The sequence below is a fragment of the Podarcis tiliguerta genome (genome assembly GCF_965153285.1).
Source record: "Podarcis tiliguerta genome assembly, chromosome: 18".
Taxonomy (NCBI): Eukaryota; Metazoa; Chordata; class Lepidosauria; order Squamata; family Lacertidae; genus Podarcis; species Podarcis tiliguerta.
The window spans coordinates 7,326,881-7,351,260 of NC_139551.1; the positions used below are offsets into that span (position 1 = coordinate 7,326,881).

The 24,380-nt window shown below is 48.1% G+C and overlaps 1 protein-coding gene across 1 annotated transcript; it reads left to right on the plus strand.

Annotated features, from left to right (window-relative positions):
* Positions 1-4,527: 4,527 nt before the first annotated feature.
* On the plus strand, positions 4,528-24,106 carry DAPK3 (death associated protein kinase 3). Its single transcript, XM_083421723.1, has 9 exons — positions 4,528-4,775; positions 6,392-6,529; positions 11,490-11,850; positions 14,029-14,158; positions 14,715-14,763; positions 18,223-18,249; positions 19,358-19,510; positions 21,580-21,625; positions 22,399-24,106. Exons 2-9 carry the CDS (start codon positions 6,468-6,470, stop codon positions 22,939-22,941), a joined length of 1,371 nt encoding a protein of 456 aa, XP_083277849.1. The 5' UTR covers positions 4,528-4,775; positions 6,392-6,467; the 3' UTR covers positions 22,942-24,106.
* The last annotated feature ends 274 nt before the right edge of the window (positions 24,107-24,380 follow it).

Here is a 24,380-nt window from a genome sequence, read left to right on the forward strand (position 1 = left end):
ATTGAAATGAATAGCAGAAAACTGCATTACTGTATATTACAGGAAATTGCTTGCAAAATTGCATATGAAAATCTGGATATTGGGAGAAATTTTCATTAGAACTTTTAACAAACAAGCAAACGCCCCACCCCGAAAAACAAATGTGCAACTGAATGTGTGATTGGGAAAAATGGGAAACAAATTGCCATTTTTTATTGGTTTCCACATATCACAGGAAAAAAGAAAATATTACAAAACACACAACAAGAAAAGAAAAACAGAAAACAGAACTCTTCAAATCTCTAATTCTCGTTACATTGATACCTGACTTCCGAAATTGATACCTGACTATGCCGAAATGTCTAAATTAGGCTAAAGTGGACATTGAAACGAATGGCAGAAAACTGCATCACTGTATATTACAGGAAATTGCTTGCAAAACGTGTGTATGAGCAAAATTGCATACGAAAATGCGGGTATTGGGAGAAATTTCCATTAGAACTTTTGAGAAATAAGCAAGCACCCCAACACCAAATCAAAAATGGGAAATTGACCTTTGTCCTTTGACTATGACATTTGACTATGGCCAGATGGGGCTTACTCACCTGGGAAGGAAAAGGGAAACTGATCCTAAACCTCCCCTGCCTTGCGAAGATACCTTGGGGAGAAGAAAGGGTTAAGGAGTAAACTGCCCAAATCCTCAATGGAGTCCCTAAAATGGTTGGGTGGTGCCTTGTACACTGGCAACACCTGCAGCCAGGTGTCTTGCTCTGCCTTCCTTTGGACCCCATCAGCAAGTCTTGGCATCTGGGCAGCGCAGGACCCCCACATACACTGCCCAGGCTTACGCCCTGGGGTGGTCACTTGGGTGCTGACTTTACCCCCTGGAGGTGCACTCCATTGTTTTTCACAGAGGTCACATGTTCCTCTCTGAAGAGGAAGCCCTGCCCTGCTAGCATCTGCCAGCTTAATGGCTCTTAAGGTAGACTCAGCCTGAAGTTTGTGTTTGGGGAGGCTCATGTTAGATATATTCAGGTGGGGAATCTGGGGTCCGGATCTTTACTTCCTGGCCCCACCGAGTGGGTGAACGGTGCTGGCTGTATGGGGCCAGATATGGATTGTAAATAAAAGGACACATGTAAAAACATGCTGATTCCCGAACTGTCCGTGGGCCGGATTTAGAAGGCGATTGGGCCGGATCTGGCCCCCGGGCCTTAGTTTGCCAACCCCTGCTCAAGAGTCTCCTCCAGCAGCATAATTCAAAAGCATCTATTCTTCGGCGATCAGCCTTCTTTATGGTCCAGCTCTCACTTCGTTTAGTCGTGTCCACCTCTTTGTGACCCCCTGGACCAGAGCACACCAGGCCCTCCTGTCTTCCACTGCCTCCCGCAGTTTGGTCAAACTCATGCTGGTAGCTTTGAGAACACTATCCAACCATCTCGTCCTCTTCCGTCCCCTTCTCCTTGTGCCCTCCATTTTTCCCAACATCAGGGTCTTTTCCAGGGAGTCTTCTCTTCTCATGAGGCGGCCAAAGTCTTGGAGCCTCAGCTTCAGGATCTGTCCTTCCAGTGAGGACTCAGGGCTGATTTTCCTTCAGAATGGAGAGGTTTGATCTTCTTGCAGTCCATGGGACTCTCAAGAGTCTCCTCCAGCACCATAGTTCAAAAGCATCCATTCTTCGGCGATCAGCCTTCTTTATGGTCCAGCTCTCACTTCCATACCTGACTACTGGGAAAACCATAGCTTTAACTATACGGACCTTTGTTGGCAAGGTGATATATCTGCTTTTTAAGATGCTGTCTAGGTTTGCCATCGCCTTTCTCCCAAGGAGCAGGCGTCTCTTAATTTCGTGGCTGCTGTCACCATCTGCAGTGATCATGGAGCCCAGAAAAGTAAAATCTCTCACTGCCTCCATTTCCTCCCCTTCTATTTGCCAGGAGGTGATGGGACCAGTGGCCATGATCTTTGTTTTTTTGATGTTGAGCTTCAGACCATATTTTGCGCTCTCCTCTTTCACCCTCAATAAAAGGTTCTTTAATTCCTCCTCACTTTCTGCCATCAAGGTTGTGTCATCTGCATATCTGAGGTTGTTGATATTTCTTCCGGCAATCTTAATTCCGGCTAGGGATTCATCCAGCCCAGCCTTTCGCATGATGTATTCTGCATATAAATTAAATAAGCAGGGAGACAATATACAGCCTTGCCGTACTCCTTTCCCAATTTTGAACCAATCAGTTGTTCCATATCCAGTTCTAACTGTAGCTTCTTGTCCCGCATAGAGATTTCTCAGGAGACCGATGAGGTGATCAGGCACTCCCATTTCTTTAAGAACTTGCCATAGTTTGCTGTGGTCGACACAGTCAAAGGCTTTTGCATAGTCACTGAAGCAGAAGTAGATGTCTTTCTGGAACTCTCTAGCTTTCTCCATAATCCAGCGCATGTTTGCAATTTGGTCCCTGGTTCCTCTGCCCCTTCGAAATTATGTATGCATACAATATATATATTGCTGTAAGTTGCTTGGATACCTTTGGGTCACAAGCGACTGGTAAATTGAATCAATGATTATGGTGATGATAGCGATCAGTCCACATGGGATTTTCGACAGAGCGGAACGAAGATGAGTGACAGAATCATAGAGTTGGAAGAGACCCCGTGGGGTCATCCAGCCCAACCCCCTGCAATGCAGGAATCTTTTGCCCACTGTGAGGCTGGAACCCACGACTCTGAGATTAAGACACTCATGTTCGACCGATTCAGCTTATCCCCCCCCCAAAAGTGGGGTGTGTGGCGTTGCTTTATCCATTAGATTCACATCCTGCCTTTCCTCTCAAATTATTTTTAAATTGTGGCTACTTGGTGGGCCTCTTAAATGTACTCTGCACATGCCCAGAGGGCCTCCCTCACCATATTGCTGTTCATCCACTAAAACCGAGCCTAGCCACTACAAAACCCTCTCCTAAGGTTAGTAGTTGTTTAGTCGTTTAGTTGTGTCTGCCTCTTCGTGACCCCCTGGACCAGAGCACGCCAGGCACTCCTGTCTTCCACTGCCTCCCGCAGTTTGGTCAAACTCATGCTGGTAGCTTCGTGAACACTGTCCCACCATCTCGTCCTCCGTCGTCCCCTTCTCCTTCTGCCCTCCATCCTTCCCAGCATCAGGGTCTTTTCCAGGGAGTCTTCTCTTCTCATGAGGTGGCCCAAGTACTGGAGCCTCAGCTTCAGGATCTGTAATTCCAGTGAGCACTCAGGGCTGATTTCCTTCAGAATGGAGAGGTTTGATCTTCTTGCAGTCCATGGCACTCTCTAGAGTCTCCTCCAGCACCATAATTCAAAAGCATCCATTCTTCTGTGTCCAGCCTTCTTTATGGTCCAGCTCTCACTTCCATACATGACTACTGGGGAAACCATAGCTTTAACTATACGGACCTTTGTCGGCAAGGTGATGTCTCTGCTTTTTAAGATGCTGTCTAGGTTGAATCATAGAGTTGGAAGAGACCACAAGGGCCATCGAGTCCAACCCCCTGCCAAGCAGGAAACACCATCAGAGCACTCCTGACATATGGTTGTCAAGCCTCTGCTTAAAGACCTCCAAAGAAGGAGACTCCACCACACTCCTTGGCAGCAAATTCCACTGTCGAACAGCTCTTACTGTCAGGAAGTTCTTCCTAATGTTGAGGTGGAATCTTCTTTCTTGTAGTTTGGATCCATTGCTGCATGTCCGCTTCTCTGGAGCAGCAGAAAACAACCTTTCTCCCTCCTCTATGTGACATCCTTTTATATGTTTGAACATGGCTATCATATCACCCCTTAACCTCCTCTTCTCCAGGCTAAACATGCCCAGCTCCCTTAGCCGTTCCTCATAAGGCATCGTTTCCAGGTCTTTGACCATTTTGGTTGCCCTCCTCTGGACACGTTCCAGTTTGTCAGTGTCCTTCTTCAACTGTGGTGCCCAGAACTGGACACAGTACTCCAGGTGAGGTCTGACCAGAGCAGAATACAGTGGCACTATTACTTCCCTTGATCTAGATGCTATACTCCTATTGATGCAGCCCAGAATTGCATTGGCTTTTTTAGCTGCCGCGTCACACTGTTGGCTCATGTCAAGTTTGTGGTCAAGCAAGACTCCTAGATCCTTTTCACATGTACTGCTCCCAAGCCAGGTGTCACCCATCTTGTATTTGTGCCTCTCATTTTTTTTGCCCAAGTGCAATAGTTTACATTTCTCCCTGTTAAAATTCATCTTGTTTGTTTGTCATTGCTTGTCTCCCAAGAAGCAGGCGTCTTTTATTTTCGTGGCTGCAGTGATCATGGAACCCAAGAAAGTAAAATCTCTCACTGCCTCCATTTCTTCCCCTTCTATTTGCCATGGCGGGATGGGACCAGTGGCCATGTTCCGCTTATCCTCCCTCAAAGTGGCCTGTGTGGCGTTGCTTTATCCATTAGATTCACATCCTGCATTTCTCAGGAGACAGATGAGGTGATCAGGCACTCCCATTTCTTTAAGAGCTTGCATGTAGCCAAAAAGCCAAATCTGCAAGGAGTTTGCTGCTGCTGCTGCGCCGCCCCTTGAAAGGCCGGCCCGGCTGCCTTGCTGGCTGAATGAATGACGTCACCGCCTGCCCGGGGATGCGGGGGAGGCGCCGGAGCCCGGGACTGTGACGTCACCTCCGCGCTTTAGCCAATGGCGAGAGCCGCTGCGGCGAGTGTTGGAATGCGGGCGGACGCGGCGCCTTGTCTCTCGCTGTCTCTCTCGGGGACGCGCCTTCCTCGCCTCCCGGGCGCGCTCTCGCCCTCCTAAGGTGGGCGATGGGGTGGGTGGGGGGGAGGCTGCGCTCGTTTGCAGGAGGATATTTTGCTTTCCGATGCTATTAAATGGGGGGTTGGAAGTGGAAATCGCGAAAGAGGTGCTTTTGTTTTTTTTGGGGGGGGGCCCTAGATTTAGCGAAAAGGGGGCGGGGGGGCAGATATGTGGGGCTCTGAGACCCCAGGGGTTTGAGGCTGGGGGGAGCGAGGGCTTGCTCGTGGGAAAAGGCTTTGTTAGGGAGGCAGGGGAGGGGGAGGGGGAGTTTCCAGAAATATAGGGTTGGGGTTCCCCCCCCCTCCTTAGAAGTGGGTGGGGAGGAAATGTGGGGCTGGACTAGATGACCCTGGGGGGTCCCTTCCAGCTCTGCACTTCTGTGGTTCTAAGAAACGGCTGGCGGAAAGGCGGTGGCTAGGAGGGAAGGGGTTAAGTCGTGGGGATGCTTTTGCCGTTAAGTCGTGGGGGCACTTGATGTGAGGGAAGGGGTTACGTTTTGAGGTTGGGCTGCTTTTGATGGGAGGGGAGGGGTTAAGTCGGGGGGGGATGCTGCTTTTGATGGGAGGGAAGGGGTTAAGTCGTGATGCTTTTGATGGGAGGGAAGGGGTTAAGTCGTGATGCTTTTGATGGGAGGGAAGGGGTTAAGTTGTGGGGCTGCTTTTGATGGGAGGGAAGGGGTTAAGTCGTGATGCTTTTGATGGAAGGGAAGGGGTTAAGTCGTGGGGCTGCTTTTGATGGGAGGGAAGGGGTTAAATCGTGATGCTTTTGATGGGAGGGAAGGGGTTAAGTCGTGGGGCTGCTTTTGATGGGAAGGAAGGGGTTAAGTCGGGCTGTGGGTCTGGGAGGCAACTGCTGTGTGTGTGAATGGGGCTGGGATTCTTTTAGGGGGTGGAAGAAGGTTGGCTGGTGGAGGCTGCAGCCTTGAGTTCCTGTCATGGGAAAAATGCAGGGAATAATAGTAATAATAATAATAATATTAATAATGTGTGATTTTACAGTGGTTGTTCCAATAATAATAATAATAATAATAATAATAATAATTTATTATTTATAGCCCGCCCATCTGACTGGGTTTCCCCAGCCACTTTGGGCGGCTTCCAACCAAATATTAAAAACAAGACGGCACCAGACATTAAAAACTTCCTTGGGCGGCTTTGAGCAGAATATTAAAATACAACGATTCAACAAATATTAAAAGCTTCCCCAAACAGGGCTGCCTTCAGTTGTCTTTTAAAAGAAAAATACCGGTAGTTGTTTATTTCCTTGACATCTGATGGGAGGGCGTTCCACAGGGCTGGCGCCACCACCGAGAAGGCCCTCTGCCTGGTTCCCTGTAACCTCACTTCTCGCAGGGAGGAACCGCCAGAAGGCCCTCGGGAGCTGGACCCAGGTGTCCGGGCTGAACAATGGGGGTGGAGATGCTCCTTCAGGTCTACTGGGCCGTTTAGGGCTTTCAAGGTCAGCACCAACACTTTGAATTGTGCTCGGAAACGTCCTGGGAGCCAATGAAGATCTTTCAGGACCGGTGTTATGTGGTCTCGGCGGTCACTCCCAGTCACTTTCCTTTCCTCCGTTGCAGGAACATTTGACTGATCTTTATCCTTCCTCTTGCTTTAGCATTGATCCAGCGCCGCCGGGCAGTCTGGAAATTTGGTGACGGCTGCTTTTCCCGGGGGGCGGGGCGGAGGAAGCCATGTCCACCTTCCGCCAAGAAAATGTGGAGGACTACTACGAGATGGAGGAAGAACTGGGCAGGTGAGCTGGCCGAGCACTTTGTTGTGCGTCTGCTTGCATGTTTTGTGTTTGTGTGAGAGAGAAATCATAATAATAATTTATTATTTATACCCCGCCCATCTGGCTGGGCTTCCCCAGCCACTCTGGGCGGCTTCCAAAAAAATATTAAAATACTGTAATGCATCAAACATTAAAAGCTTCCCTAAACAGGGCTGCCTTCAGATGTCTTCTAAAAGTCTGGTAGTTGTTTTTCTCTTTGACATCTGGTGGAAGGGCGTTCCACAGGGTGGGGGCCACCACCGAGAAGGCCCTCTGCCTGGTTCCCTGTAACTTGGCTTCTCGCAGCGAGGGAACCGCCAGAAGGCCCTCGGAGCTGGACCTCAGTGTCGACAACTACCAGCAATAAAAAGGCAAGAAATCTCCAAGAATATGTGTATTCCCCAAAGGTGAATTTATAGGAAACAAGGTGTGATCGTTTGTGTGTGCGCTGGTGTAAGTTATTTTAAAGTTATTGCTGATCAATTCGTGATGATATCGCAAAACTCCCAATTCCAACTTCTCCCTTGGAAACCTCAGCGAAGCGACGTTGATAAACAGCCTGCAGCTTTTGTTGGTTCAGGTTAGTTCAAAGTGCCCTTTTGCGAAGAGCTCGGGGACGCCATAATAGAATGGACTGGCTTGTAAAAGAGTATTGGGAAATAATTCGTAATGAATTGGGGAAAAATAAATGTTTAAAAGTACTTTTTCAAAAAAAACAACAACACCAGAGTCCTGTTCGTTGGGGATAATTCAGAAGGAAATTCGCAGGTGTCAAAAAAGGTTATTTATGTATGCTACCACTGCGGCCCGTGTTTTGTTAGCCCCGAAATAGAAAACGAGCGAGGTCCCAACCAAAGAAGAATTGCAACTTAAGCTGTTGGAATATGCACAGCTTGCAGACTTAATATATAGAACATGGGCAGGCAAACTAAGTCCTGGGGGCCGGATGCGGCCCAATCGCCTTCTCAATCCGGCCCGTAGACAGTCCAGGAACCAGCATGTTTTGACATGAGTAGAATATGTGCTTTTATTCAAAATGCAACTCTGGGTTATTTGTGGGGCACAGAAATTCGTTCATTTCTTTAATATAGTATGGCCCCCCACAAGGTCTGAGGTACACTGGACCGGCCCCCGGCTGAAAAAGTTTGCTGACCCCTTATATAGAATAAGAAAACAAGAAGAATGTACGTTTAGAGAAGATTGGAAAACATTTGAATATATGGGGGGAAATTATGTATATTTGAAAACGTTGGTACCGCTAACAAAAATTCAAAAGTGTAAATCAGTTTTGATGGGCACAATAATGGAATACGGAATGGCATAGCTTTTGTAAAATATGCAGGGATTTATGTTCTGCAAAGTGAACCATGGAAAGAGGGATAGTTGTTGATATCATAAAGGTAAAGGTAAAGGGACCCCTGACCATTAGGTCCAGTCGTGGCCGACTCTGGGGTTGCGGCGCTCATCTCGCTTTTTTGGCTGAGGGAGCCGGCGCACAGCTTCCGGGTCATGTGGCCAGCAGGACTAAGCCGCTTCTGGCGAACCAGAGCAGCGCACGGAAACGCCGTTTACCTTCCCGCCGGAGCGGTACCTATTTATCTACTTGCACTTTGACGTGCTTTCGAACTGCTAGGTTGGCAGGAGCAGGGACCGAGCAACGGGAGCTCACCCCGTCATTGCGGGGATTCGAACCGCCGACCTTCTGATCGGCAAGCCCTGGGCTCTGTGGTTTAACCCACAGCGCCACCCGCTTCCCGTTGATATCTTAAGGGTCTTTAAATGAATATTCTAAAAGGTAAAACATAAAATTGTGGATTATAGAGGAAACTTTCAGCACCCAAGGGACTGGCAGCCTAGGAGACTGTTGCCATGCTGGGGCTTAAAACTTCAGACCCTGGTTCGATTTTTCGGCTATTTGTGTTTGCGTCCTGTGGGTTCTGACTTCACACTAGAATTTCAGATCGCCCTGGAGCATCGCTTGCGGCGTTTCTGCATTCTTGGCTTGTGCGTCAGCTGCACAGATTATTTCAGGGACATTTCCTGTCTTGAGCAATTCTAGTCTGGCCAGCAGATTTGAGGCAGTAACCAGCCTGGGAAAAGGAAGTGAAGGTGTCGCAAGGATCTTGCCCATATCCCGAACTCAGAATCCACGGGTGTCGCCCCTTTGGTTTCAGGGGGGCGATGCGAGATCCTTGCCCAATATTGCGGCCTCACCCTCATCTGACACAGGATCCGGCCCCAGACCTTTGCAACACCCGTCACCTCTTTGGTAGCCGTAGGGCCGCCTCATTACTTGTTTTTGTGGACGTAAATCCCACTAGGGTGAATATAAAAATCAATGATTTTTTTTTAAAAAAATGGGTATTTTTATTTAAAGTGGATTTTTAAAAAATTTAAATTGGATTTCTTTTATTTAAATTGATTTTCTTAAAAAAATAAATTGGATTTTTAAAATGAAATGGTTTTGGAGGAAAAATCTATCTAAAGGTGGTTTTCTATTTAAGTTACGTTATAGTCCATCAGGAAATAAGGATTTGTTTTTCATGTGTGCTAAAACTCAGTCTAAGTTTTTTTTTTAAAAAAATTGTTTAACCACATTAGTTAACAAACATGGATACATATGCTATAACGTTATTGTTTTAGTTAAAATAAATTGTTTAAATTGTTGTGATTATTTTTCTCCTTCCGACAAAGCACAGCAGAAAAGTTACCCAAATATAAACAGTTAACTTATTAAACCTCGCAATCATTTCATAGTTATCGGTCTACATATTTCTGATAGTAATACCAATTTTTATCTCCTAAGTATTACCAAATCAGTCTTTTTTTTATATAACTGTTAAAAAAAAAAACCTAACTAAGAAGACAAGGACTTTAAAAAGGAACGGGAAATTTTTATAATTTAAATAGGAGACCGTTGTAAGCAAATCAAAACTTTAGCTGGACTATAAGAATCACTTGCAAAGTAACGAAGGTTATGGACCATTTGGACAAATCAAAATAGCGGAGAACGTAGTGATATGTAGTCTTAATTATTGTAATAAGGATGTTGGGGAAAGTCACGAGAATCTCACAAAATGATAATACAAATTTTCTGGCTGCAAATTTCTATTGACAAGAATTTTTTTTTTAAAATCCCCCAAGAAATAAAAAATGCTTATAAAAAAAATCCCCCAAAATCTTAAATTTTATTTGAGATATGTTCCCAAAAAAAAAGGCTCAACAATTTCGTCGTCGCCCCCCCCCCCAAAATAACCCCGTAACTTTGTCCAGATTTTCACTTTGGGGAATATGGCAGCCCTATTTAAGATCCCAATTAAATCAAACCCCCCCCTCTTTTTTGGGCATGATTGTGAACTGAGAAACCAAAGCCAGTCCACTTATTTTTCCTTTTTTTTAAAGAAAACCTTGTGTGCTAAATCTGTTTGTTCTCCCCCCCCCCCCCCCGGCCTCATTGCTATCCGTCCGGATGAATTTTTGCTGATAGCCAGCAGAAATAAATCAGGTTGAGTTGCTTTTGTTCTGCTTCCTTGTCCTTTTCCTTGTCCGTATATGGAAAGCTAGCTTGGTGTGTGATCTCACCTTTGAAAAATGTAAATAGCAGCATTTCGATGTCCTGTGCCCGCGGCTTTATTAAAACAGAGCGCAAAAAGGTTTTTTCTTCTTCCGTAGGCCTTTCCTTCTATGGAAAGACTCCAGAATTTGTGAAACAATATGCGTGCGATGGACATTTTCTCCTCTTTTAGCAACTAGTGTAGATTTCTCCCAGCTTTTTCACGCTCACAAAAACCAGGAAGCGCTTCTTTGCTGCGGCAGACTGGAGTGTCAGGAATGTGCTGTGTGCTAACTGGGTCTGCAAATATCCCCTTTCTGCAAAATATCTCCTTCAGTTTCATGGTTCTGGTCCACCTGCCTGGCTTCATAGAACCATTTTGTGGAATAATAATAATAATAATAATAATAATAATAATAATAAGTTATTTATACCCTGCCCATCTGGCTGGGCTTCCCCAGCCACTCTGGTCGGCTTCCAAAAAAATATTAAAATACTGTAATACATCAAACATTAAAAGCTTCCCTAAACAGGGCTCCCTTCAGATGTCTTCTAAAAGTCTGGTAGTTGTTGTTCTCTTTGACATCTGGTGGGAGGGCGCCACTACCGAGAAGGCCCTCTGCCTGGTTCCCTGTGACTTGGCTTCTCGCAAGAATGCGGGTGGCGCTGTGGGTTAAACCACAGAGCCTAGGACTTGGCCGTTCGAATCCCCGCGGCGGGGTGAGCTCCCGTTGCTCGGTCCCTGCTCCTGCCCACCTAGCAGTTCGAAAGCATGTCAAAGTGCAAGTAGATAAATAGGTACCACTCCAGCGGGAAGGTAAACGGCGTTTCCGTGCGCTGCTCTGGTTCGCCAGAAGCGGCTTAGTCCTGCTGGCCACATGACCCGGAAGCTGTACGCCGGCTCCCACGACCAATAAAGCGAGATGAGCGCCGCAACCCCAGAGTCGTCCACGACTGGACCTAATGGTCAGGGGTCCCTTTACCTTTACTTTACACAGAGGAATGATGTGCGGTGTCGGAAATAGGAGTCTCAGAAAAAGGGGAAGGAAGTCAAGATTTGAAATGTCGAAAGGACTGTAAAATTAGTGAATTGTATAAACCTGAACGGCATAAGCAAAATTTAAAATAAAAATAAAATACAGTGGAGACGCTCGACTTGCGATCGTGATCCATGCGGGATGCATGTTCGCAACCCGCGCGGGTTGCGATTTGGCGCTTCTGCACATACGCAAAGTGCGATTTGGCGCTTCTGCGCGACCGTCGAAACCCAGACGTAACCCATACTTCCGGGTTCCGGCGTCCGCAACCCGAAAAAACGCAACCTGAAGCGGCTGTAACCCGAGGTATGACTGCAAGCGAACGTTTTCCCTCCTTCTCTCTCCCTCTCAGCGGCCAGTTTGCGATTGTGCGCAAGTGCCGTGAGAAGAAGAGCGGCCTGGAATACGCGGCCAAGTTCATCAAGAAGCGCCGCCTGTCCTCCAGCCGCCGCGGGGTGAGCCGCGAGGAGATTGAGCGGGAGGTCGACATCCTGCGCGAGATCCAGCACCCCAACATCATCACGCTGCATGACATCTTCGAGAACAAGACGGACGTGGTACTGATCCTAGAGCTGGTCTCCGGCGGAGAGCTCTTCGATTTCCTGGCCGAGAAGGAGTCGCTGACCGAGGAGGAGGCCACGCAGTTCCTCAAGCAGATTTTGGACGGCGTCCACTATCTCCACTCCAAACGCATCGCCCACTTTGACCTCAAGGTGAGATCCTGCTCACACAATATAATAATAATAATTTTTTTTAAAAAAATAATATTTATAAAGTATTTTACAGTTATAGAAAAAAAGACAATACAGTACATCGACAATAAAAAGATATAATACAATAATGCAACAAAAACAAAACAAAAACATTTAAACACACGTCCAGATTTCATATCTATATCTTTCATTTGCTTATTTCCTCGACTTCCTCACAGCTCCCTTTTTTGTGTTCTAGTTCAAATTTGCTAATTCAACAAATCCTTTCCCTCTTCTTTTCAAGCAGCATCCATTCTTTCAGCCAGCAAAAAGCGGCTGATTCATAATAAAGTTTAAGGTCTGGCTAATAATAATAATAAATTTTATTTATACGCTGCCCTCCCTGGCCAGAGCTGGGCTCAGGGCGACTAACACCAATAAAATCACAGTAAAAACATTATAGGGGGGAAAGGGGGGGGAAACCAATTTAAAATACAGGTTAAAACGCAGTTTAAAATGCAGCCTCATTTTAAAGTAGCTGATAAATCAAGATCATAAGGGGAGAGGAGGACATAAGGGTCAGACCGAGTCCAAACCAAAGGCCAGGCGGAAAAGCTCTGTCTTGCAGGCCCTGCGGAAAGATGTCAAGTCCTGCAGGGCCCTAGTCTCTCGTGACAGAGCGTTCCACCAAGTCGGGGCCAGTACTGAAAAGGCCCTGGCCCTAGTTGAGACCAATCTAACCTCCTTGAGGCTCAGGACCTCCAAAGTGGTGTTATTTGTGGATCTTAAGGTCCTCCACCGGGCATACCAGGAGAGGTGGTCCCGTAGGTATGTGGGTCCTAGGCCGCAGGCTGGTGACTGGGAGCGGCCGCCAGGAGCATATAACACCGGTCCTGAAGAATTTATGTTGACTCCCAGTACGTTTCCGAGCTCCCAGTACGTCTTTAAGGCCGGAAACAGCCTTGGCTCTGAATACCTGAAGGAGCGTTACTGAGGTCCAGCTCCAAGGGCTTTCTGGCAGTTCCTCCACTGAGAGAAGTGAGGTTGCAGGGAACCAGGCACAGGGCCTTCTCAGTAGTGGCACCCTCCCATCAGATGTCAAGTAACCATACAGTGGTACCTCGGGTTACATACGCTTCAGGTTACAGACTGTTAACCCAGAAATAGTACCTCAGGTTAAGAACTTTGCTTCAGGATAAGAACAATTGCGTGGCGGCGGCAGTGGGAGGCCCCATTAGCTAAAGTGGTGCTTCAGGTTAAGAACACTTTCAGGTTAAGAACTGACCTCCGGAACGAATGAAGTACTTAACTCGAGGTACCACTGTACAACCTTTAGAAGACATCTGAAGGCAGCCCTATATTGGGTTGTTCTTAACATTTCGTACCAGCTCCATCTGGTATGTAGGCTGAGACCCTCCCTGCCCACAAACTGTGTCACCAGAGTGGTGCATGCTCTAGTTATCTCCCGCTTGAACTACTGCAATGTGCTCTATGTGGGGCTCCCTTTGAACGTGACCCGGAAACTACAACTAATCCAGAATGCGGCAGCTAGACTGTGGACTGGGGGCGGCCGCCGGGACCACATAACACCGGTCTTGAAAGACCTACATTGGCTCCCAGTACATTTCCGAGCACAATTCAAAGTGTTGGTGCTGACCTTTAAAGCCCTAAACGGCCTCAAAGGCCCAGTATACCTGAAGGAGTGTCTCCACCCCCATCGTCCAGCCTGGACACTGAGGTCCAGCTCCAAGGGCCTTCTGGCGGTTCCCTCACTGCGAGAAGCAAAGCTACAGGGAACCAGGCAGAGGGCCTTCTCAGTGGTGGCGCCTGCCCTGTGGAACGCCCTCCCACCAGATGTCAAGGAGATAAACAACTACCTGACATTCAGAAGACATCTCAAGGCAGCCCTGTTCGGGGAAGTTTTTAATGTGTGACATTTTAGTGCATTTTTGGTCTTTGTTGGAAGCCGCCCAGAGTGGCTGGGGAAACCCAGCCAGATGGGCGGGGTACAAATAATAAATTATTATTATTATTATTTGATGTTTCGTTTTTTAATATTCTGGTGGAAGCCGCCCAGAGTGGCAGGGGGCAAACTCAGTCAGATGAGCAGCTAGTGAATAATAAAAACAACATTACCCTGATCCTCTGGCGGCAGAGACTCGGTGCTCATGTGTTCTCTCAACGTTTCCCCCTCCCCAGCCTGAAAACATCATGCTCCTTGACAAGAACGTCCCAAGCCCTCGCATCAAGCTGATTGACTTTGGCATTGCCCACAAGATTGAAGCAGGGAACGAGTTCAAGAACATCTTTGGCACTCCCGAGTTTGTAGGTATGTGTGTGAGACCAGGGTGTTGGGGGAGTGCAACGGAATGGGGTGGCTGATGGGTGAGGGGCAAGCGAGCAGGAGAAACCCTCAGCCTGGAAAGGAGGGGATGGTCTAAACCACTGAGCCTAGGACTTGCCGATCGGAAGGTCGGCAGTTCGAATCCCCGCGACGGGGTGAGCTCCCGTTGCTCGGTCCCAGCTCCTGCCAACCTAGCAGTTCGAAAGCACACCAGTGCAAGTAGATAAATAGGTACCACTCTGGTGGGAAGGTAAACGGCATTTCCATGCGCTCTGGTTTCCATCACGGTGTCCCGGTTTAGTCCTGCTGGCCACATGACCTGGAAAGCTGTCTGGGGACGAATGCCGGCTCCCTGGGCCTGAAAGCGAGATGAGCGCCACAACCCCATAGTCGCCTTGGACTGGACTGAACCATCCAGGAGTCCTTTATTTTAACCTATCTCCACATATCCGGACCCACAAAGTATTTGCACAGATCTTGGTTGGTTGTGGTTCTCTGTCCCAGAAATGCTTCTTTTTTTTTCTCATCCCTCTCTCCAAAGCTCCAGAAATAGTCAACTACGAACCTTTGGGCCTGGAGGCTGATATGTGGTGAGTAAAATAAGCTTGGCTTAGATTTCCTGTGGAATTTAATGTTTATTATTATTATTATTATTTAATGCACAGTAACTTCGCTGTGACAGGACGCGGGAGCCTAGGACTTGCCGATCTGAAGGTCAGCAGTTCAAATCCCCGCGACGGGGTGTGCTCCCATTGCTCGGTCCCTGCTCCTGCCAACCTAGCAGCTCGAAAGCACGTCAAAGTGCAAGTAGATAAATAGGTACCACTCCAGTGGGAAGGTAAACGGCGCTGCTCTGGTTTGCCAGAAGCGGCTTCGTCCTGCTGGCCACATGTCCCGGAAACTGTACGCCGGCTCCCTCGGCCTATAAAGCAAGATGAGCGTCGCAACCCCAGAGTCGTCCGTGACTGGACCTAATGGTCAGGGGTCCCTTTACTTTTTGTGGGAATCTCCTTCGCTGGAGGTTTTTCAACGGAGGCTGAGTGGCCATCTGTCAGGAACTTTTCATCTGCAGATTAAATGAACCTCGGGGGGTGGCCTTCCAACTCCACAGTTTCCATGGGTTTTTATTTGCTTGTGAACCGCTTCCCAAGGTCTGTAGCACCCTGGGACTGGGAAAAGAACTTCAGGAAAGCTCCTGGGCAGACCCCAATTCCTGGCTCTGTTCTCAGATGCTCTCTAGCTTTTGGAGCACCTCTGGTGGGGAAAATGCTCTGTGTGTTTTCTCCCCCTTTCATCACAGGAGTCAACAGCTCTGTTTTTGCTTTATCTACACTGTCCCTTACTCAATTCCTCTCCTACCTGCTTTTTAACCCCTCTCCCTCGCTAGACGACCCTAAACCTTCTGAAATCTTCTTTCCCTTCCTCGTGGTCCTTTGCTGAGGCAGCCCAAGTTCCTATCCTAGGTCTCCTCTTCTCTAATCTGTCATGGCTTATTTGTTTGTTTGTGTTGTGTTGGTGCTGACCTTCAAAGCCCTAAACGGCCTCGGCCCAGGAAACCTGAAGGAGCGTCTCCACCCCTATCGTTCTGCCCGGACACTGAGGTCCAGCACCGAGGGCCTTCTGGCGGTTCCCTCGCTGCGAGAAGCGAGGTTACAGGGAACCAGGCAGAGGGCCTTCTCGGTGGTGGCGCCTGCCCTGTGGAACGCCCTCCCATCAGATGTTGAGGAAATAAGCAACTATCTGACTTTTAGAAGACATCTGAAGGCAGCCCTGTTTAGAAAAGTTTTTAATGTTTGATGGTGTTTTTAATATTCTGTTGGGAGCCGCTCAGAGTGGCTGGGGAAACCCGGCCAGATGGGTGGGGTAATAATAATAATACAGTGGTACCTCGGGTTACATATGCTTCAGGTTACATACGCTTCAGGTTACAGACTCCGCTAACCCAGAAATAGTACCTCGGGTTAAGAACTTTGCTTCATGATCAGAACAGAAATCGTGCTTTGGTGGCAGTGGGAGACCCCATTAGCTGAAGTGGTGCTTCAGGTTAAGAACAGTTTCGGGTTAAGAACGGACCTCCAGAACGAATTAAGTACTTAACCCGAGTTACCACTGTAATAATAATAATAATAATAATAATAATAATAATAAAATTATTATCAGGGCAGCTAACACCAGGTATAAAAACAACTGATTAAAATACAACTTAAAAACAAGATTAAAGTACAACATTAAAATGCAGCCTCATTTCAGTAGAAACTCAAATCGAAAACTTCCCCTTTGCCCTAATCCCACTTCTATTGCTTCTTTTTTTAAAAAAAAATATTTATTAGAAGTTTAAAAGTTACAAAAAAGAACCACAAAAAAGAAGAGAAAAAAAAGAAAAAAGGGAAAAAAGAGAACAAAAAACACAATACATCAAAACACAATGAAAAACAAAAACAATTAAAAACACATCCAATTTTTATCCTTATCTTTCATTAACTTATTTCCTCGACCTCCTCACACCTCCCTTTTTTGTATTCCTGTTATTAACTATATCTGCAAATCCTTTCCCTCTTTTCACTGCTTTCTGTCATTTGAATTACCTTACTTTATTTTCACCTTATCTTACCATCAAAACCTTAAAATTTATTTATACTTAACTCCCTATAATATTTCTACTAAAGTCATGTAATTTCATTCCAACATTCATTAATTTTACAATATTTCTCTAAATAATTTTTTAATTTTTTTCCAATCTTCTTCCACCGTCTCTTCTCCCTGGTCTCACTTCTCTTGCTTCTCCCTGCTGGGTCCCAGAAATGCTCTCAGGTGCTGACCTTTTCTGCTGCCGGATTCTGTCTTTATTGCTAATTTCTGACTGCTTCTCCTCGGCCGTGTGTCAGCATGGCTGTTGAGTCAATTAGTTAGCACCAGCTGTTGTCGGACTGCAGTGCCCGTCCTCCCTAACACTGGCTAGTGTTTGCATTAGGGGATGTTCTGAAGTAGAGGACCTTATGCATTATATCTTGCACTGTCCATTATATAATGATGCAAGAAAAAGATTTTTGGTACCTATAATGACAGGGTCCCCTGGCCCGAACCCCCTTGACGTGATGTTCTATCTCCTTGCAGACACAGATAAGTATGTGACCTGGCGGGTAGCACTTTTTGCAACTGCTGCTAGGAAAATTGGAGCAAATTATATAGCCAAGGTAGCCATTAACTGTAAAGGAGATGGATTTATTTGATCCCATCTATCTACCTCAGAAGGGACGCGGGTGGCGCTATGGGTTAAAGCCTCAGCGCCTAGGTCTTGCCGATCGAAAGGTCGGCAGTTCGAATCCCCGCGGCGGGGTGCGCTCCCGTTGTTCGGTCCCAGCGCCTGCCAACCTAGCAGTTCGAAAGCACCCTCGGGTGCAAGTAGATAAATAGGGACCGCTTACCAGCGGGAAGGTAAACGGCGTTTCCGTGTGCGGCTCTGGCTCGCCAGAGCAGCGTTGTCATGCTGGCCACGTAACCCGGAAGTGTCTCCGGACAGCGCTGGCCCCCGACCTCTTGAGTGAGATGCTCGCACAACCCTAGAGTCTGTCAAGACTGGCCCGTACGGGCAGGGGTACCTTTACCTTTATCTACCTCAGGCTACGCTCTATCTTTGTCACCAAACTCTGAGTATAAATTGCACACTGCATTAATTGATATTGTTTTTAACATTAGTGACCATGTGATGATTTTAGCTTATGAATTTTATTGTTTAATGTTTTTATTTGTACATTGGGGTACTTTTATAGCTTTGTTTAGAGTACGTAATGTTTTAATAATATAAATGTTTTAAGTCTTTTTTTACCAATTCAGTGTATTTTCTTTTAATTGTCAAATAATTCTGTGTACACTGCGGCAGCCTTTGGCTATGTGCAATAAAACTGACTGAGACTAACCCTGGCTAGGGCTGAGTCCAGCAGCATTTGGAGGGGGTTGCAGATCACACCCCCCATGTTTCTGCATCTTTGGGGACATTTTTATTCTAGTACGTTGATCTTCTCCTTTTCCTTTCCCTTCCTTCGTTCCAGGAGCATCGGCGTCATCACCTATATCCTGTGAGTATTTCAAAACAAAACACCTTGCGCAAAGTCGAGCCCTATGCTAGGAGAACAAGCATAGCTCCGCCGGTAGAGCGTGGGGCTCTTAACCTCAGGGTTTGGGGTTCGAGTCCCACGTGGGGCGAAATATTCTTTCATTGCAGGGGGCCCTAAACGGCCTCGGCTCAGTATACCTGGAGCGTCTCCACCCCCATTGTTCTGCCTGGACACTGAGGTCCAGCTCCGAGGGCCTTCTGGCGGTTCCCTCCCTGCGAGAAGCAAAGCTACAGGGAACCAGGCAGAGGGCCTTCTCGGTAGTGGCTCCCTCCAATCGGATGTCAAGGAAATAAACAACTAACTGACTTTTAGAAGACATCTGAAGGCAGGCCCGTTCAGGGAAGTTTTTAATGTGTGACATTTTAACGTATTTTTAATCTTTGTTGGAAGCCGCCCAGAGTGGCTGGGGAGACCCAGCCAGATGGGTAGGGTACAAATAATAAATTATTATTATAGATGACATCCGCGGTCCCTCCCAATTTGACAATTCTGTGCTTCTCCAGAAGGGTTGCATGTTGAGTAGTGTTGCCTTTGGGGAAGAGGGGGTTTAGCTTACTGTTTTGGGTTTTTCTCCCCCCCCCCGCCAGGTCCAGCGCTTGGGATGCAGGTGGCGCTGTGGGTTAAACCACAGAGCCTAGGGCTTGCCGATCGGAAGGTCGGCGGTTCGAATCCCCGCAATGACGGGGTGAGCTCCCGTTGCTCGGTCCCTGCTCCTGCCAACCTAGCAGTTCGAAAGCACGTCAAAGTGCAAGTAGATAAATAGGTACCACTCTGGTGGGAAGGTAAACGGAAGTGAACACGCATGAGGGCCGACCAAAGTTGTTGAGCTCTTTTTACAATTTTACCCCAAAGTTGTTGAGTTGGTTTTTTTTTTAGGATTGAAGTTTTGCTGAGCTTTTTTTAGGATTTTACCCAGGACATATACTGCCATGGGGATTGGATTAAATGGACTGGATTAGGCCCCTGAAACAGGTTTTGGACCTGCCTGGTTTAAATTGTTTGGTTAGTTGTTACAAAACGCCTAAATAAAGCCGTTTCTTCTTCCTTTTTTATCCTTTCGCCCTCGCAGCTTAAGCGGCGCCTCTCCGTTCCTAGGCGAAACAAAGCAGGAAACCTTGACCAACATTTCTGCTGTCAACTACGACTTCGACGAGGAGTACTTTAGCAACACCAGCGAACTGGCGAAGGACTTCATTCGGCGGCTGCTCGTCAAGGATCCGAAGTACGAAACTCGGGTGATGGGTTATGGGTGTCTGTTTTGGGACTACAGTTCCCATCATCCCTGACCTGTTAGCTAGGGATGATGGGAGTTGTAGTTCCCAAACAGCTGGAGGGCCACATTTGGCGGTCGCTGCATGTAGCCTACCCCAACCCTCTCAAAGTTCATGGCAGAGGTGAAATTTGAACTTGGAACCTCGTGATTCATAGCTCGGTCTCTCTCAGCGCAACGCTAATGTGATCGGCACAAGATTTGGAATAATAATAATAATTTATTATTTATACCCCACCCATCTTTCTGGGCCCCCCCCCCCCCCAGCCACGCTGGGCGGCTTCCAACAAAACACTAAGATACAATAACCTATTAAACATTAAAAGCTTCCCTAAACAGGGCTGCCTTCAGATGTCTTCTAAAAGTCTGGTAGTTATTTTTCTCTTTGACATCTGGTGGGGGGGGGGCGTTCCACAGGGCGGGTGCCACCACCGAGAAGGCCCTCTGCCTGGTTCGCTGTAACCTTACATCTCGCAATGAGGGAACCGCCAGAGGGCCCTCGGAGCTGGACCTCAGCGTCCGGGCGGAACGATGGAGGTGGAGATGCTCCTTCAGGTATACAGGACCGAGGCCGTTTAGGGCTTTAAAGGTCAGCACCAACACTTTGAATTGTGCTCGGAAACGTACTGGGAGCCAGTGTAGATCTCTTTGCCAGGCTGCACAGATCTCTTTGCCAGGCCAGATGTTCCTAAACGACAACAATGAGAGAAAAGGGTGTTTTCCCAAGGCAAATATATATTTTCCTGTTGACCTACATTTGTTCAAGGCCTCTGACGTCCCTCCTTGCCTCTCCAGAAGCCTCGGAAAAAGCAGAATAAATTAGGCAGCGTGAGACACCTGTGCGCCGAACCTGTTTAGCTTGTTCTTGCTCATGCATTGCCGCTTCGTGCAGCTTCTAAAAGCATAGAACAGGGATAGTGGACTTTCGCAGCCTCGCGTTTGCCTCTTCCCCTACCCGGCTGGTCAACGTTGACAGGTGGGCAGAGCCACCGCCTGCCAGTCACCTGACATCATGACCCCCCAGTCTAGCTGCCGCATTCTGGATTAGTTGTAGTTTCCGGGTCACGTTCAAAGGGAGCCCCACATAGAGCACATTGCAGTAGTCCAAGCGGGAGCTAACCAGAGCATGCACCACTCTGGCGAGACAGTCCACAGGCAGGTAGGGTCTCAGTCTACGTACCAGATGGAGCTGGTACGAAATCTTAAGAACAACCCAATATAGGGCTGCCTTCAGAAGTCTTCTAAAGGTTGTACAGAGGTACCTCGAGTTAAGTACTTCATTCGTTCCGGATGTCCGTTCTTAACCTGAAACTGTTCTTAACCTGAAGCACCACTTTAGCTAATGGGGCCTCCCACTGCCGCCGCCACGCAATTTCTGTTCTCATCCTGAAGCAAAGTTCTTAACCCGAGGTACTATTTCTGGGTTAGCGGAGTCTGTAACCTGAAGCGTATGTAGCCTGAGGTACCACTGTATATGGGCTCTGGAATACCCCATAAGGGAAAGGGAGCAGTATTTTCTTACAAAATTATTAAGCATCACTCTCTTGAATGGACAACACGCTCCATTCGAACACAAAGAGGAAAAGAGCAAGGTGAGTTTCCACAGGGCTTGTATTGGACAGAATCCTGTCACGTCGTGTCCCTAACAACCAGTAATAAAAACAAGCTGATTGAAATACAACTTAAAAAACAAGATTAAAATACAACATTAAAATGTTAAAATGCAGCCTCATCACAGGAGGAGAAAGGAAAAAAGAGGGGGAGGGAATCAAATTGATTCTAAGCCAAAGGCTAGGCGGAACAACTCTGTTCCGCCTAGAGTTTAAATTGGATTTTAACCTGTATTTTAAATTGTTTTTAAATTGTTTAAATTGTTTTTACTGTAATTTTACTGTTGTTAGCCGCCCTGAGCCCGCCTTTGGCCGGGGAGGGCGGAGTATAAATAAAATTTATTATTATTAATTAATTAATTAATTAATTAATTAATTTTTAACTGACCTCTGCTCCTCGTTCTGTTTCAGGAAGCGTATGACGATCGACCAGAGCCTGGAGCACCCATGGATTAAGGTAAAAACCGAGATGTTTCAGAATGTTGGCTTGCGGTTCCTAAGCTATATTAGGAACAAGTTACCGTATTTTTCGCTCTATAGGACGCACCCGACCATAGGACACACCTTGTTTCAGAGGGGGAGAACAAGGAAAAAAAATCTCCCCCTCTCTGCGCAGCGCCCCTTCAGCGAAGCGGCAGGAGAAACGGAGCCCCTTCCATTTCTCCTCCCGCTTGGCTGAAGGGGCGCTGCGCCTTAGCTGAAGGGGCACCTACCCTTCAGCGAAACGAACCCGAAGCCTCCGGAGCGCAGCGGGAGCTCCGGCTGCGTTCCGGAGGCTTCAGGCATGTATCTTTGAAGCCTAGAGGTGTGCACCGACCCCTCTCGCTCTCCAGGCTTCGGTGAAGGCAACGCGAAGCCTCCGGAGCGCAGCAGGAGCGCTCCCACTGCGCTTCGGAGGCTTTGCGTTGCTATTGCTGAAGCCAAGGAACCTGCATTCGCTCCATAAGACGCACACACATTTCCCCTTAATTTCTGGAGGGGGGAAATGTGCTTTTTATAGAGCGGAAAACACGGTATTTCTGGTGCTCCTCCAACCCGGAAGTGGGCAGCTGCGCAGCGCTGGTAAGAGCGGGCGGCAGGGGTCGCCGCAGGCCGAATAAACGAGTCCCTTGAGCCTTAGTTTGGGGACCCCTGCTCTAGACTGACCCCCTGGAATGGGGGTGGCGGGCGGGAAAGAGAAGCAACTTCCCGAGCCTCTTTTCTGAGCGTCTCCCCGCTGACCCTTTGCAGGTGATCAAGCGCCGGAACGTCCGCAACGAGGACAACGGCAAGAAGCCGGAGCGCCGCCGCCTCAAGACGACCCGCCTGAAGGAGTACACCATCAAGTCTCATTCCAGCATGCCGCCCAACAACACCTACGTCAATTTTGAGCGCTTCTCCAAGGTCATGGAGGAGGTGGCGGCGGCTGAGGAAGGCCTCCGCGAACTTCAGCGGAGCAAGAAGTCCTTCCGCGAGGACATTGAGGCCCTGCGCTCCATCTACGAGGAGAAGGAGCTGTGGTACAAGGAGGAGAACGAGGCCGTGGGCCAAGACCTGCGGCAGATCCGCCAGGAGATGCAGAAGACGGAGGCCCTCAAGCGCCAGGCGCAGGAGGAAGCCCGCAGCGCCTCGCTGGCGGCCAACGGGCTGAAACGGCGCTACCGGAAGCTCGAGAACCGCTACGAGGCCCTGGCCAAGCAGCTGGCGTCCGAGATGAAGTTCGTGCAAGAGCTGGTGCGCTCCATCGAGCTGGAGAAGCTGCGGGGCGGGGAAGGGGACTGCGGCATCCGCTAGCGCCCTCCCGTCCCGGGAGCGAGAAGACGGGAGCAGATCCGTCTCGGCGGTGGGTTCGAGGGCTGCGCCCCCTCACCCAGCCTCCCGGCCCAGCGTCCCAACAACTCTTTGACCTATGGCTCCTTATTTAATCACCGGTGTGGCGTGCTTCCTGGACTACGTATCCCATGATGCAGCGCTCCTGCCGGGACCCAGCATGGCGGGCGACATCCCTGCGTGCTCGGGACTTGTAGCCTGAAGGTGGAACTTTGCGCTTGTTAAAAATATCCCGGCTTTCCGTTCTGCCCTTTTTCGGCCTGAGGATCCGCCGGCCTCCTTGAGGGTTTGAAGAGAGCGGGACGTCGGCGTTCTCTTCCCCTGAATGAAGTTCCGACGGCAAACTTGTTTCCGTTTGCTTGCTGGGCTTCAGAGTGCAGAGAGACTGCTGCCCAGATTATGGGAGATTATGGTGCCCAGATTATGGGAGATTATTGTGCAGATGTGATGTGCGAGAAAAGGCTTTTGCCTCTCTGAATCAGCCATTCCAGGGCAGAGCAAGACGCCCCATTCACCCTGTGGGTCTTTTCTGCTAGGGGCCTCATGGCAGGTTTAACTTTTAAAATATTTTTCCGGGATCTGCCTCTTTTATCCTTTATCGTTTTGAAGTAGCCTCGTGGTACGTTTTCTTTCCTATTATTATTATTCTTTGTATCAAGAAGCCATCTTTGCTTTTTTAATAATAATCGTGGGATTCTTGGTTTGGGTTCATGTTTAGGAGGAGGTGATTAGGGTAACAACATTTGCAGCTTCTCTTACCAGCCGAAGCTCTGGATATTTCAGATATTAACTGTGAATCGAGGGCTGGTCATTGTTAAGAAATCACACGCTTAGGACTGATGTGGCTACGGGCAGGGATATTTCCAGGTGTCTTTTGTATTGAACATTTACGATGATTTGTGCTCAGGATGCTGCCGGGGCTGTCACACACAAGTCCTCCTTTCAGCGCTGTTTCGTAACTGCAAAAGTTTGGGGGCGGCCACACCGCTTCATCCGCAGCCGGGGCGCATCCTGTAACCTCCTGCTGAAACCCTGTAACATTACGTTCTGCAGATGTTGTGCTTCGGCAAGCATGTGGTGCAGCTTCGGGGAAGCATCGCAGAGCCACCAATAAAGCAGAATCGATTCACCTTGGCGCACTGTTTCTTTGTCTGGAACCCTCTGCAGAATGCAACTGCTGCAAAATGCGCATTGGAGCGGGGGTAGCTTAGTACTGACAGAGTCCATCTACCTAATTTTGGAGCCCTGCAGCCTCAAACGTGTGGCTGAGGTTATCTGCTAACTCCCGGGGGTAGCATTCCTCTCTTCAGAATTACCTTGCACAAGAACAGGCCTCTGTGGCTTTTCCTGAGACCCCACATTACTGTCCAAAGCGGGTAGAGAGAGGGATGGGGAGAGACTTG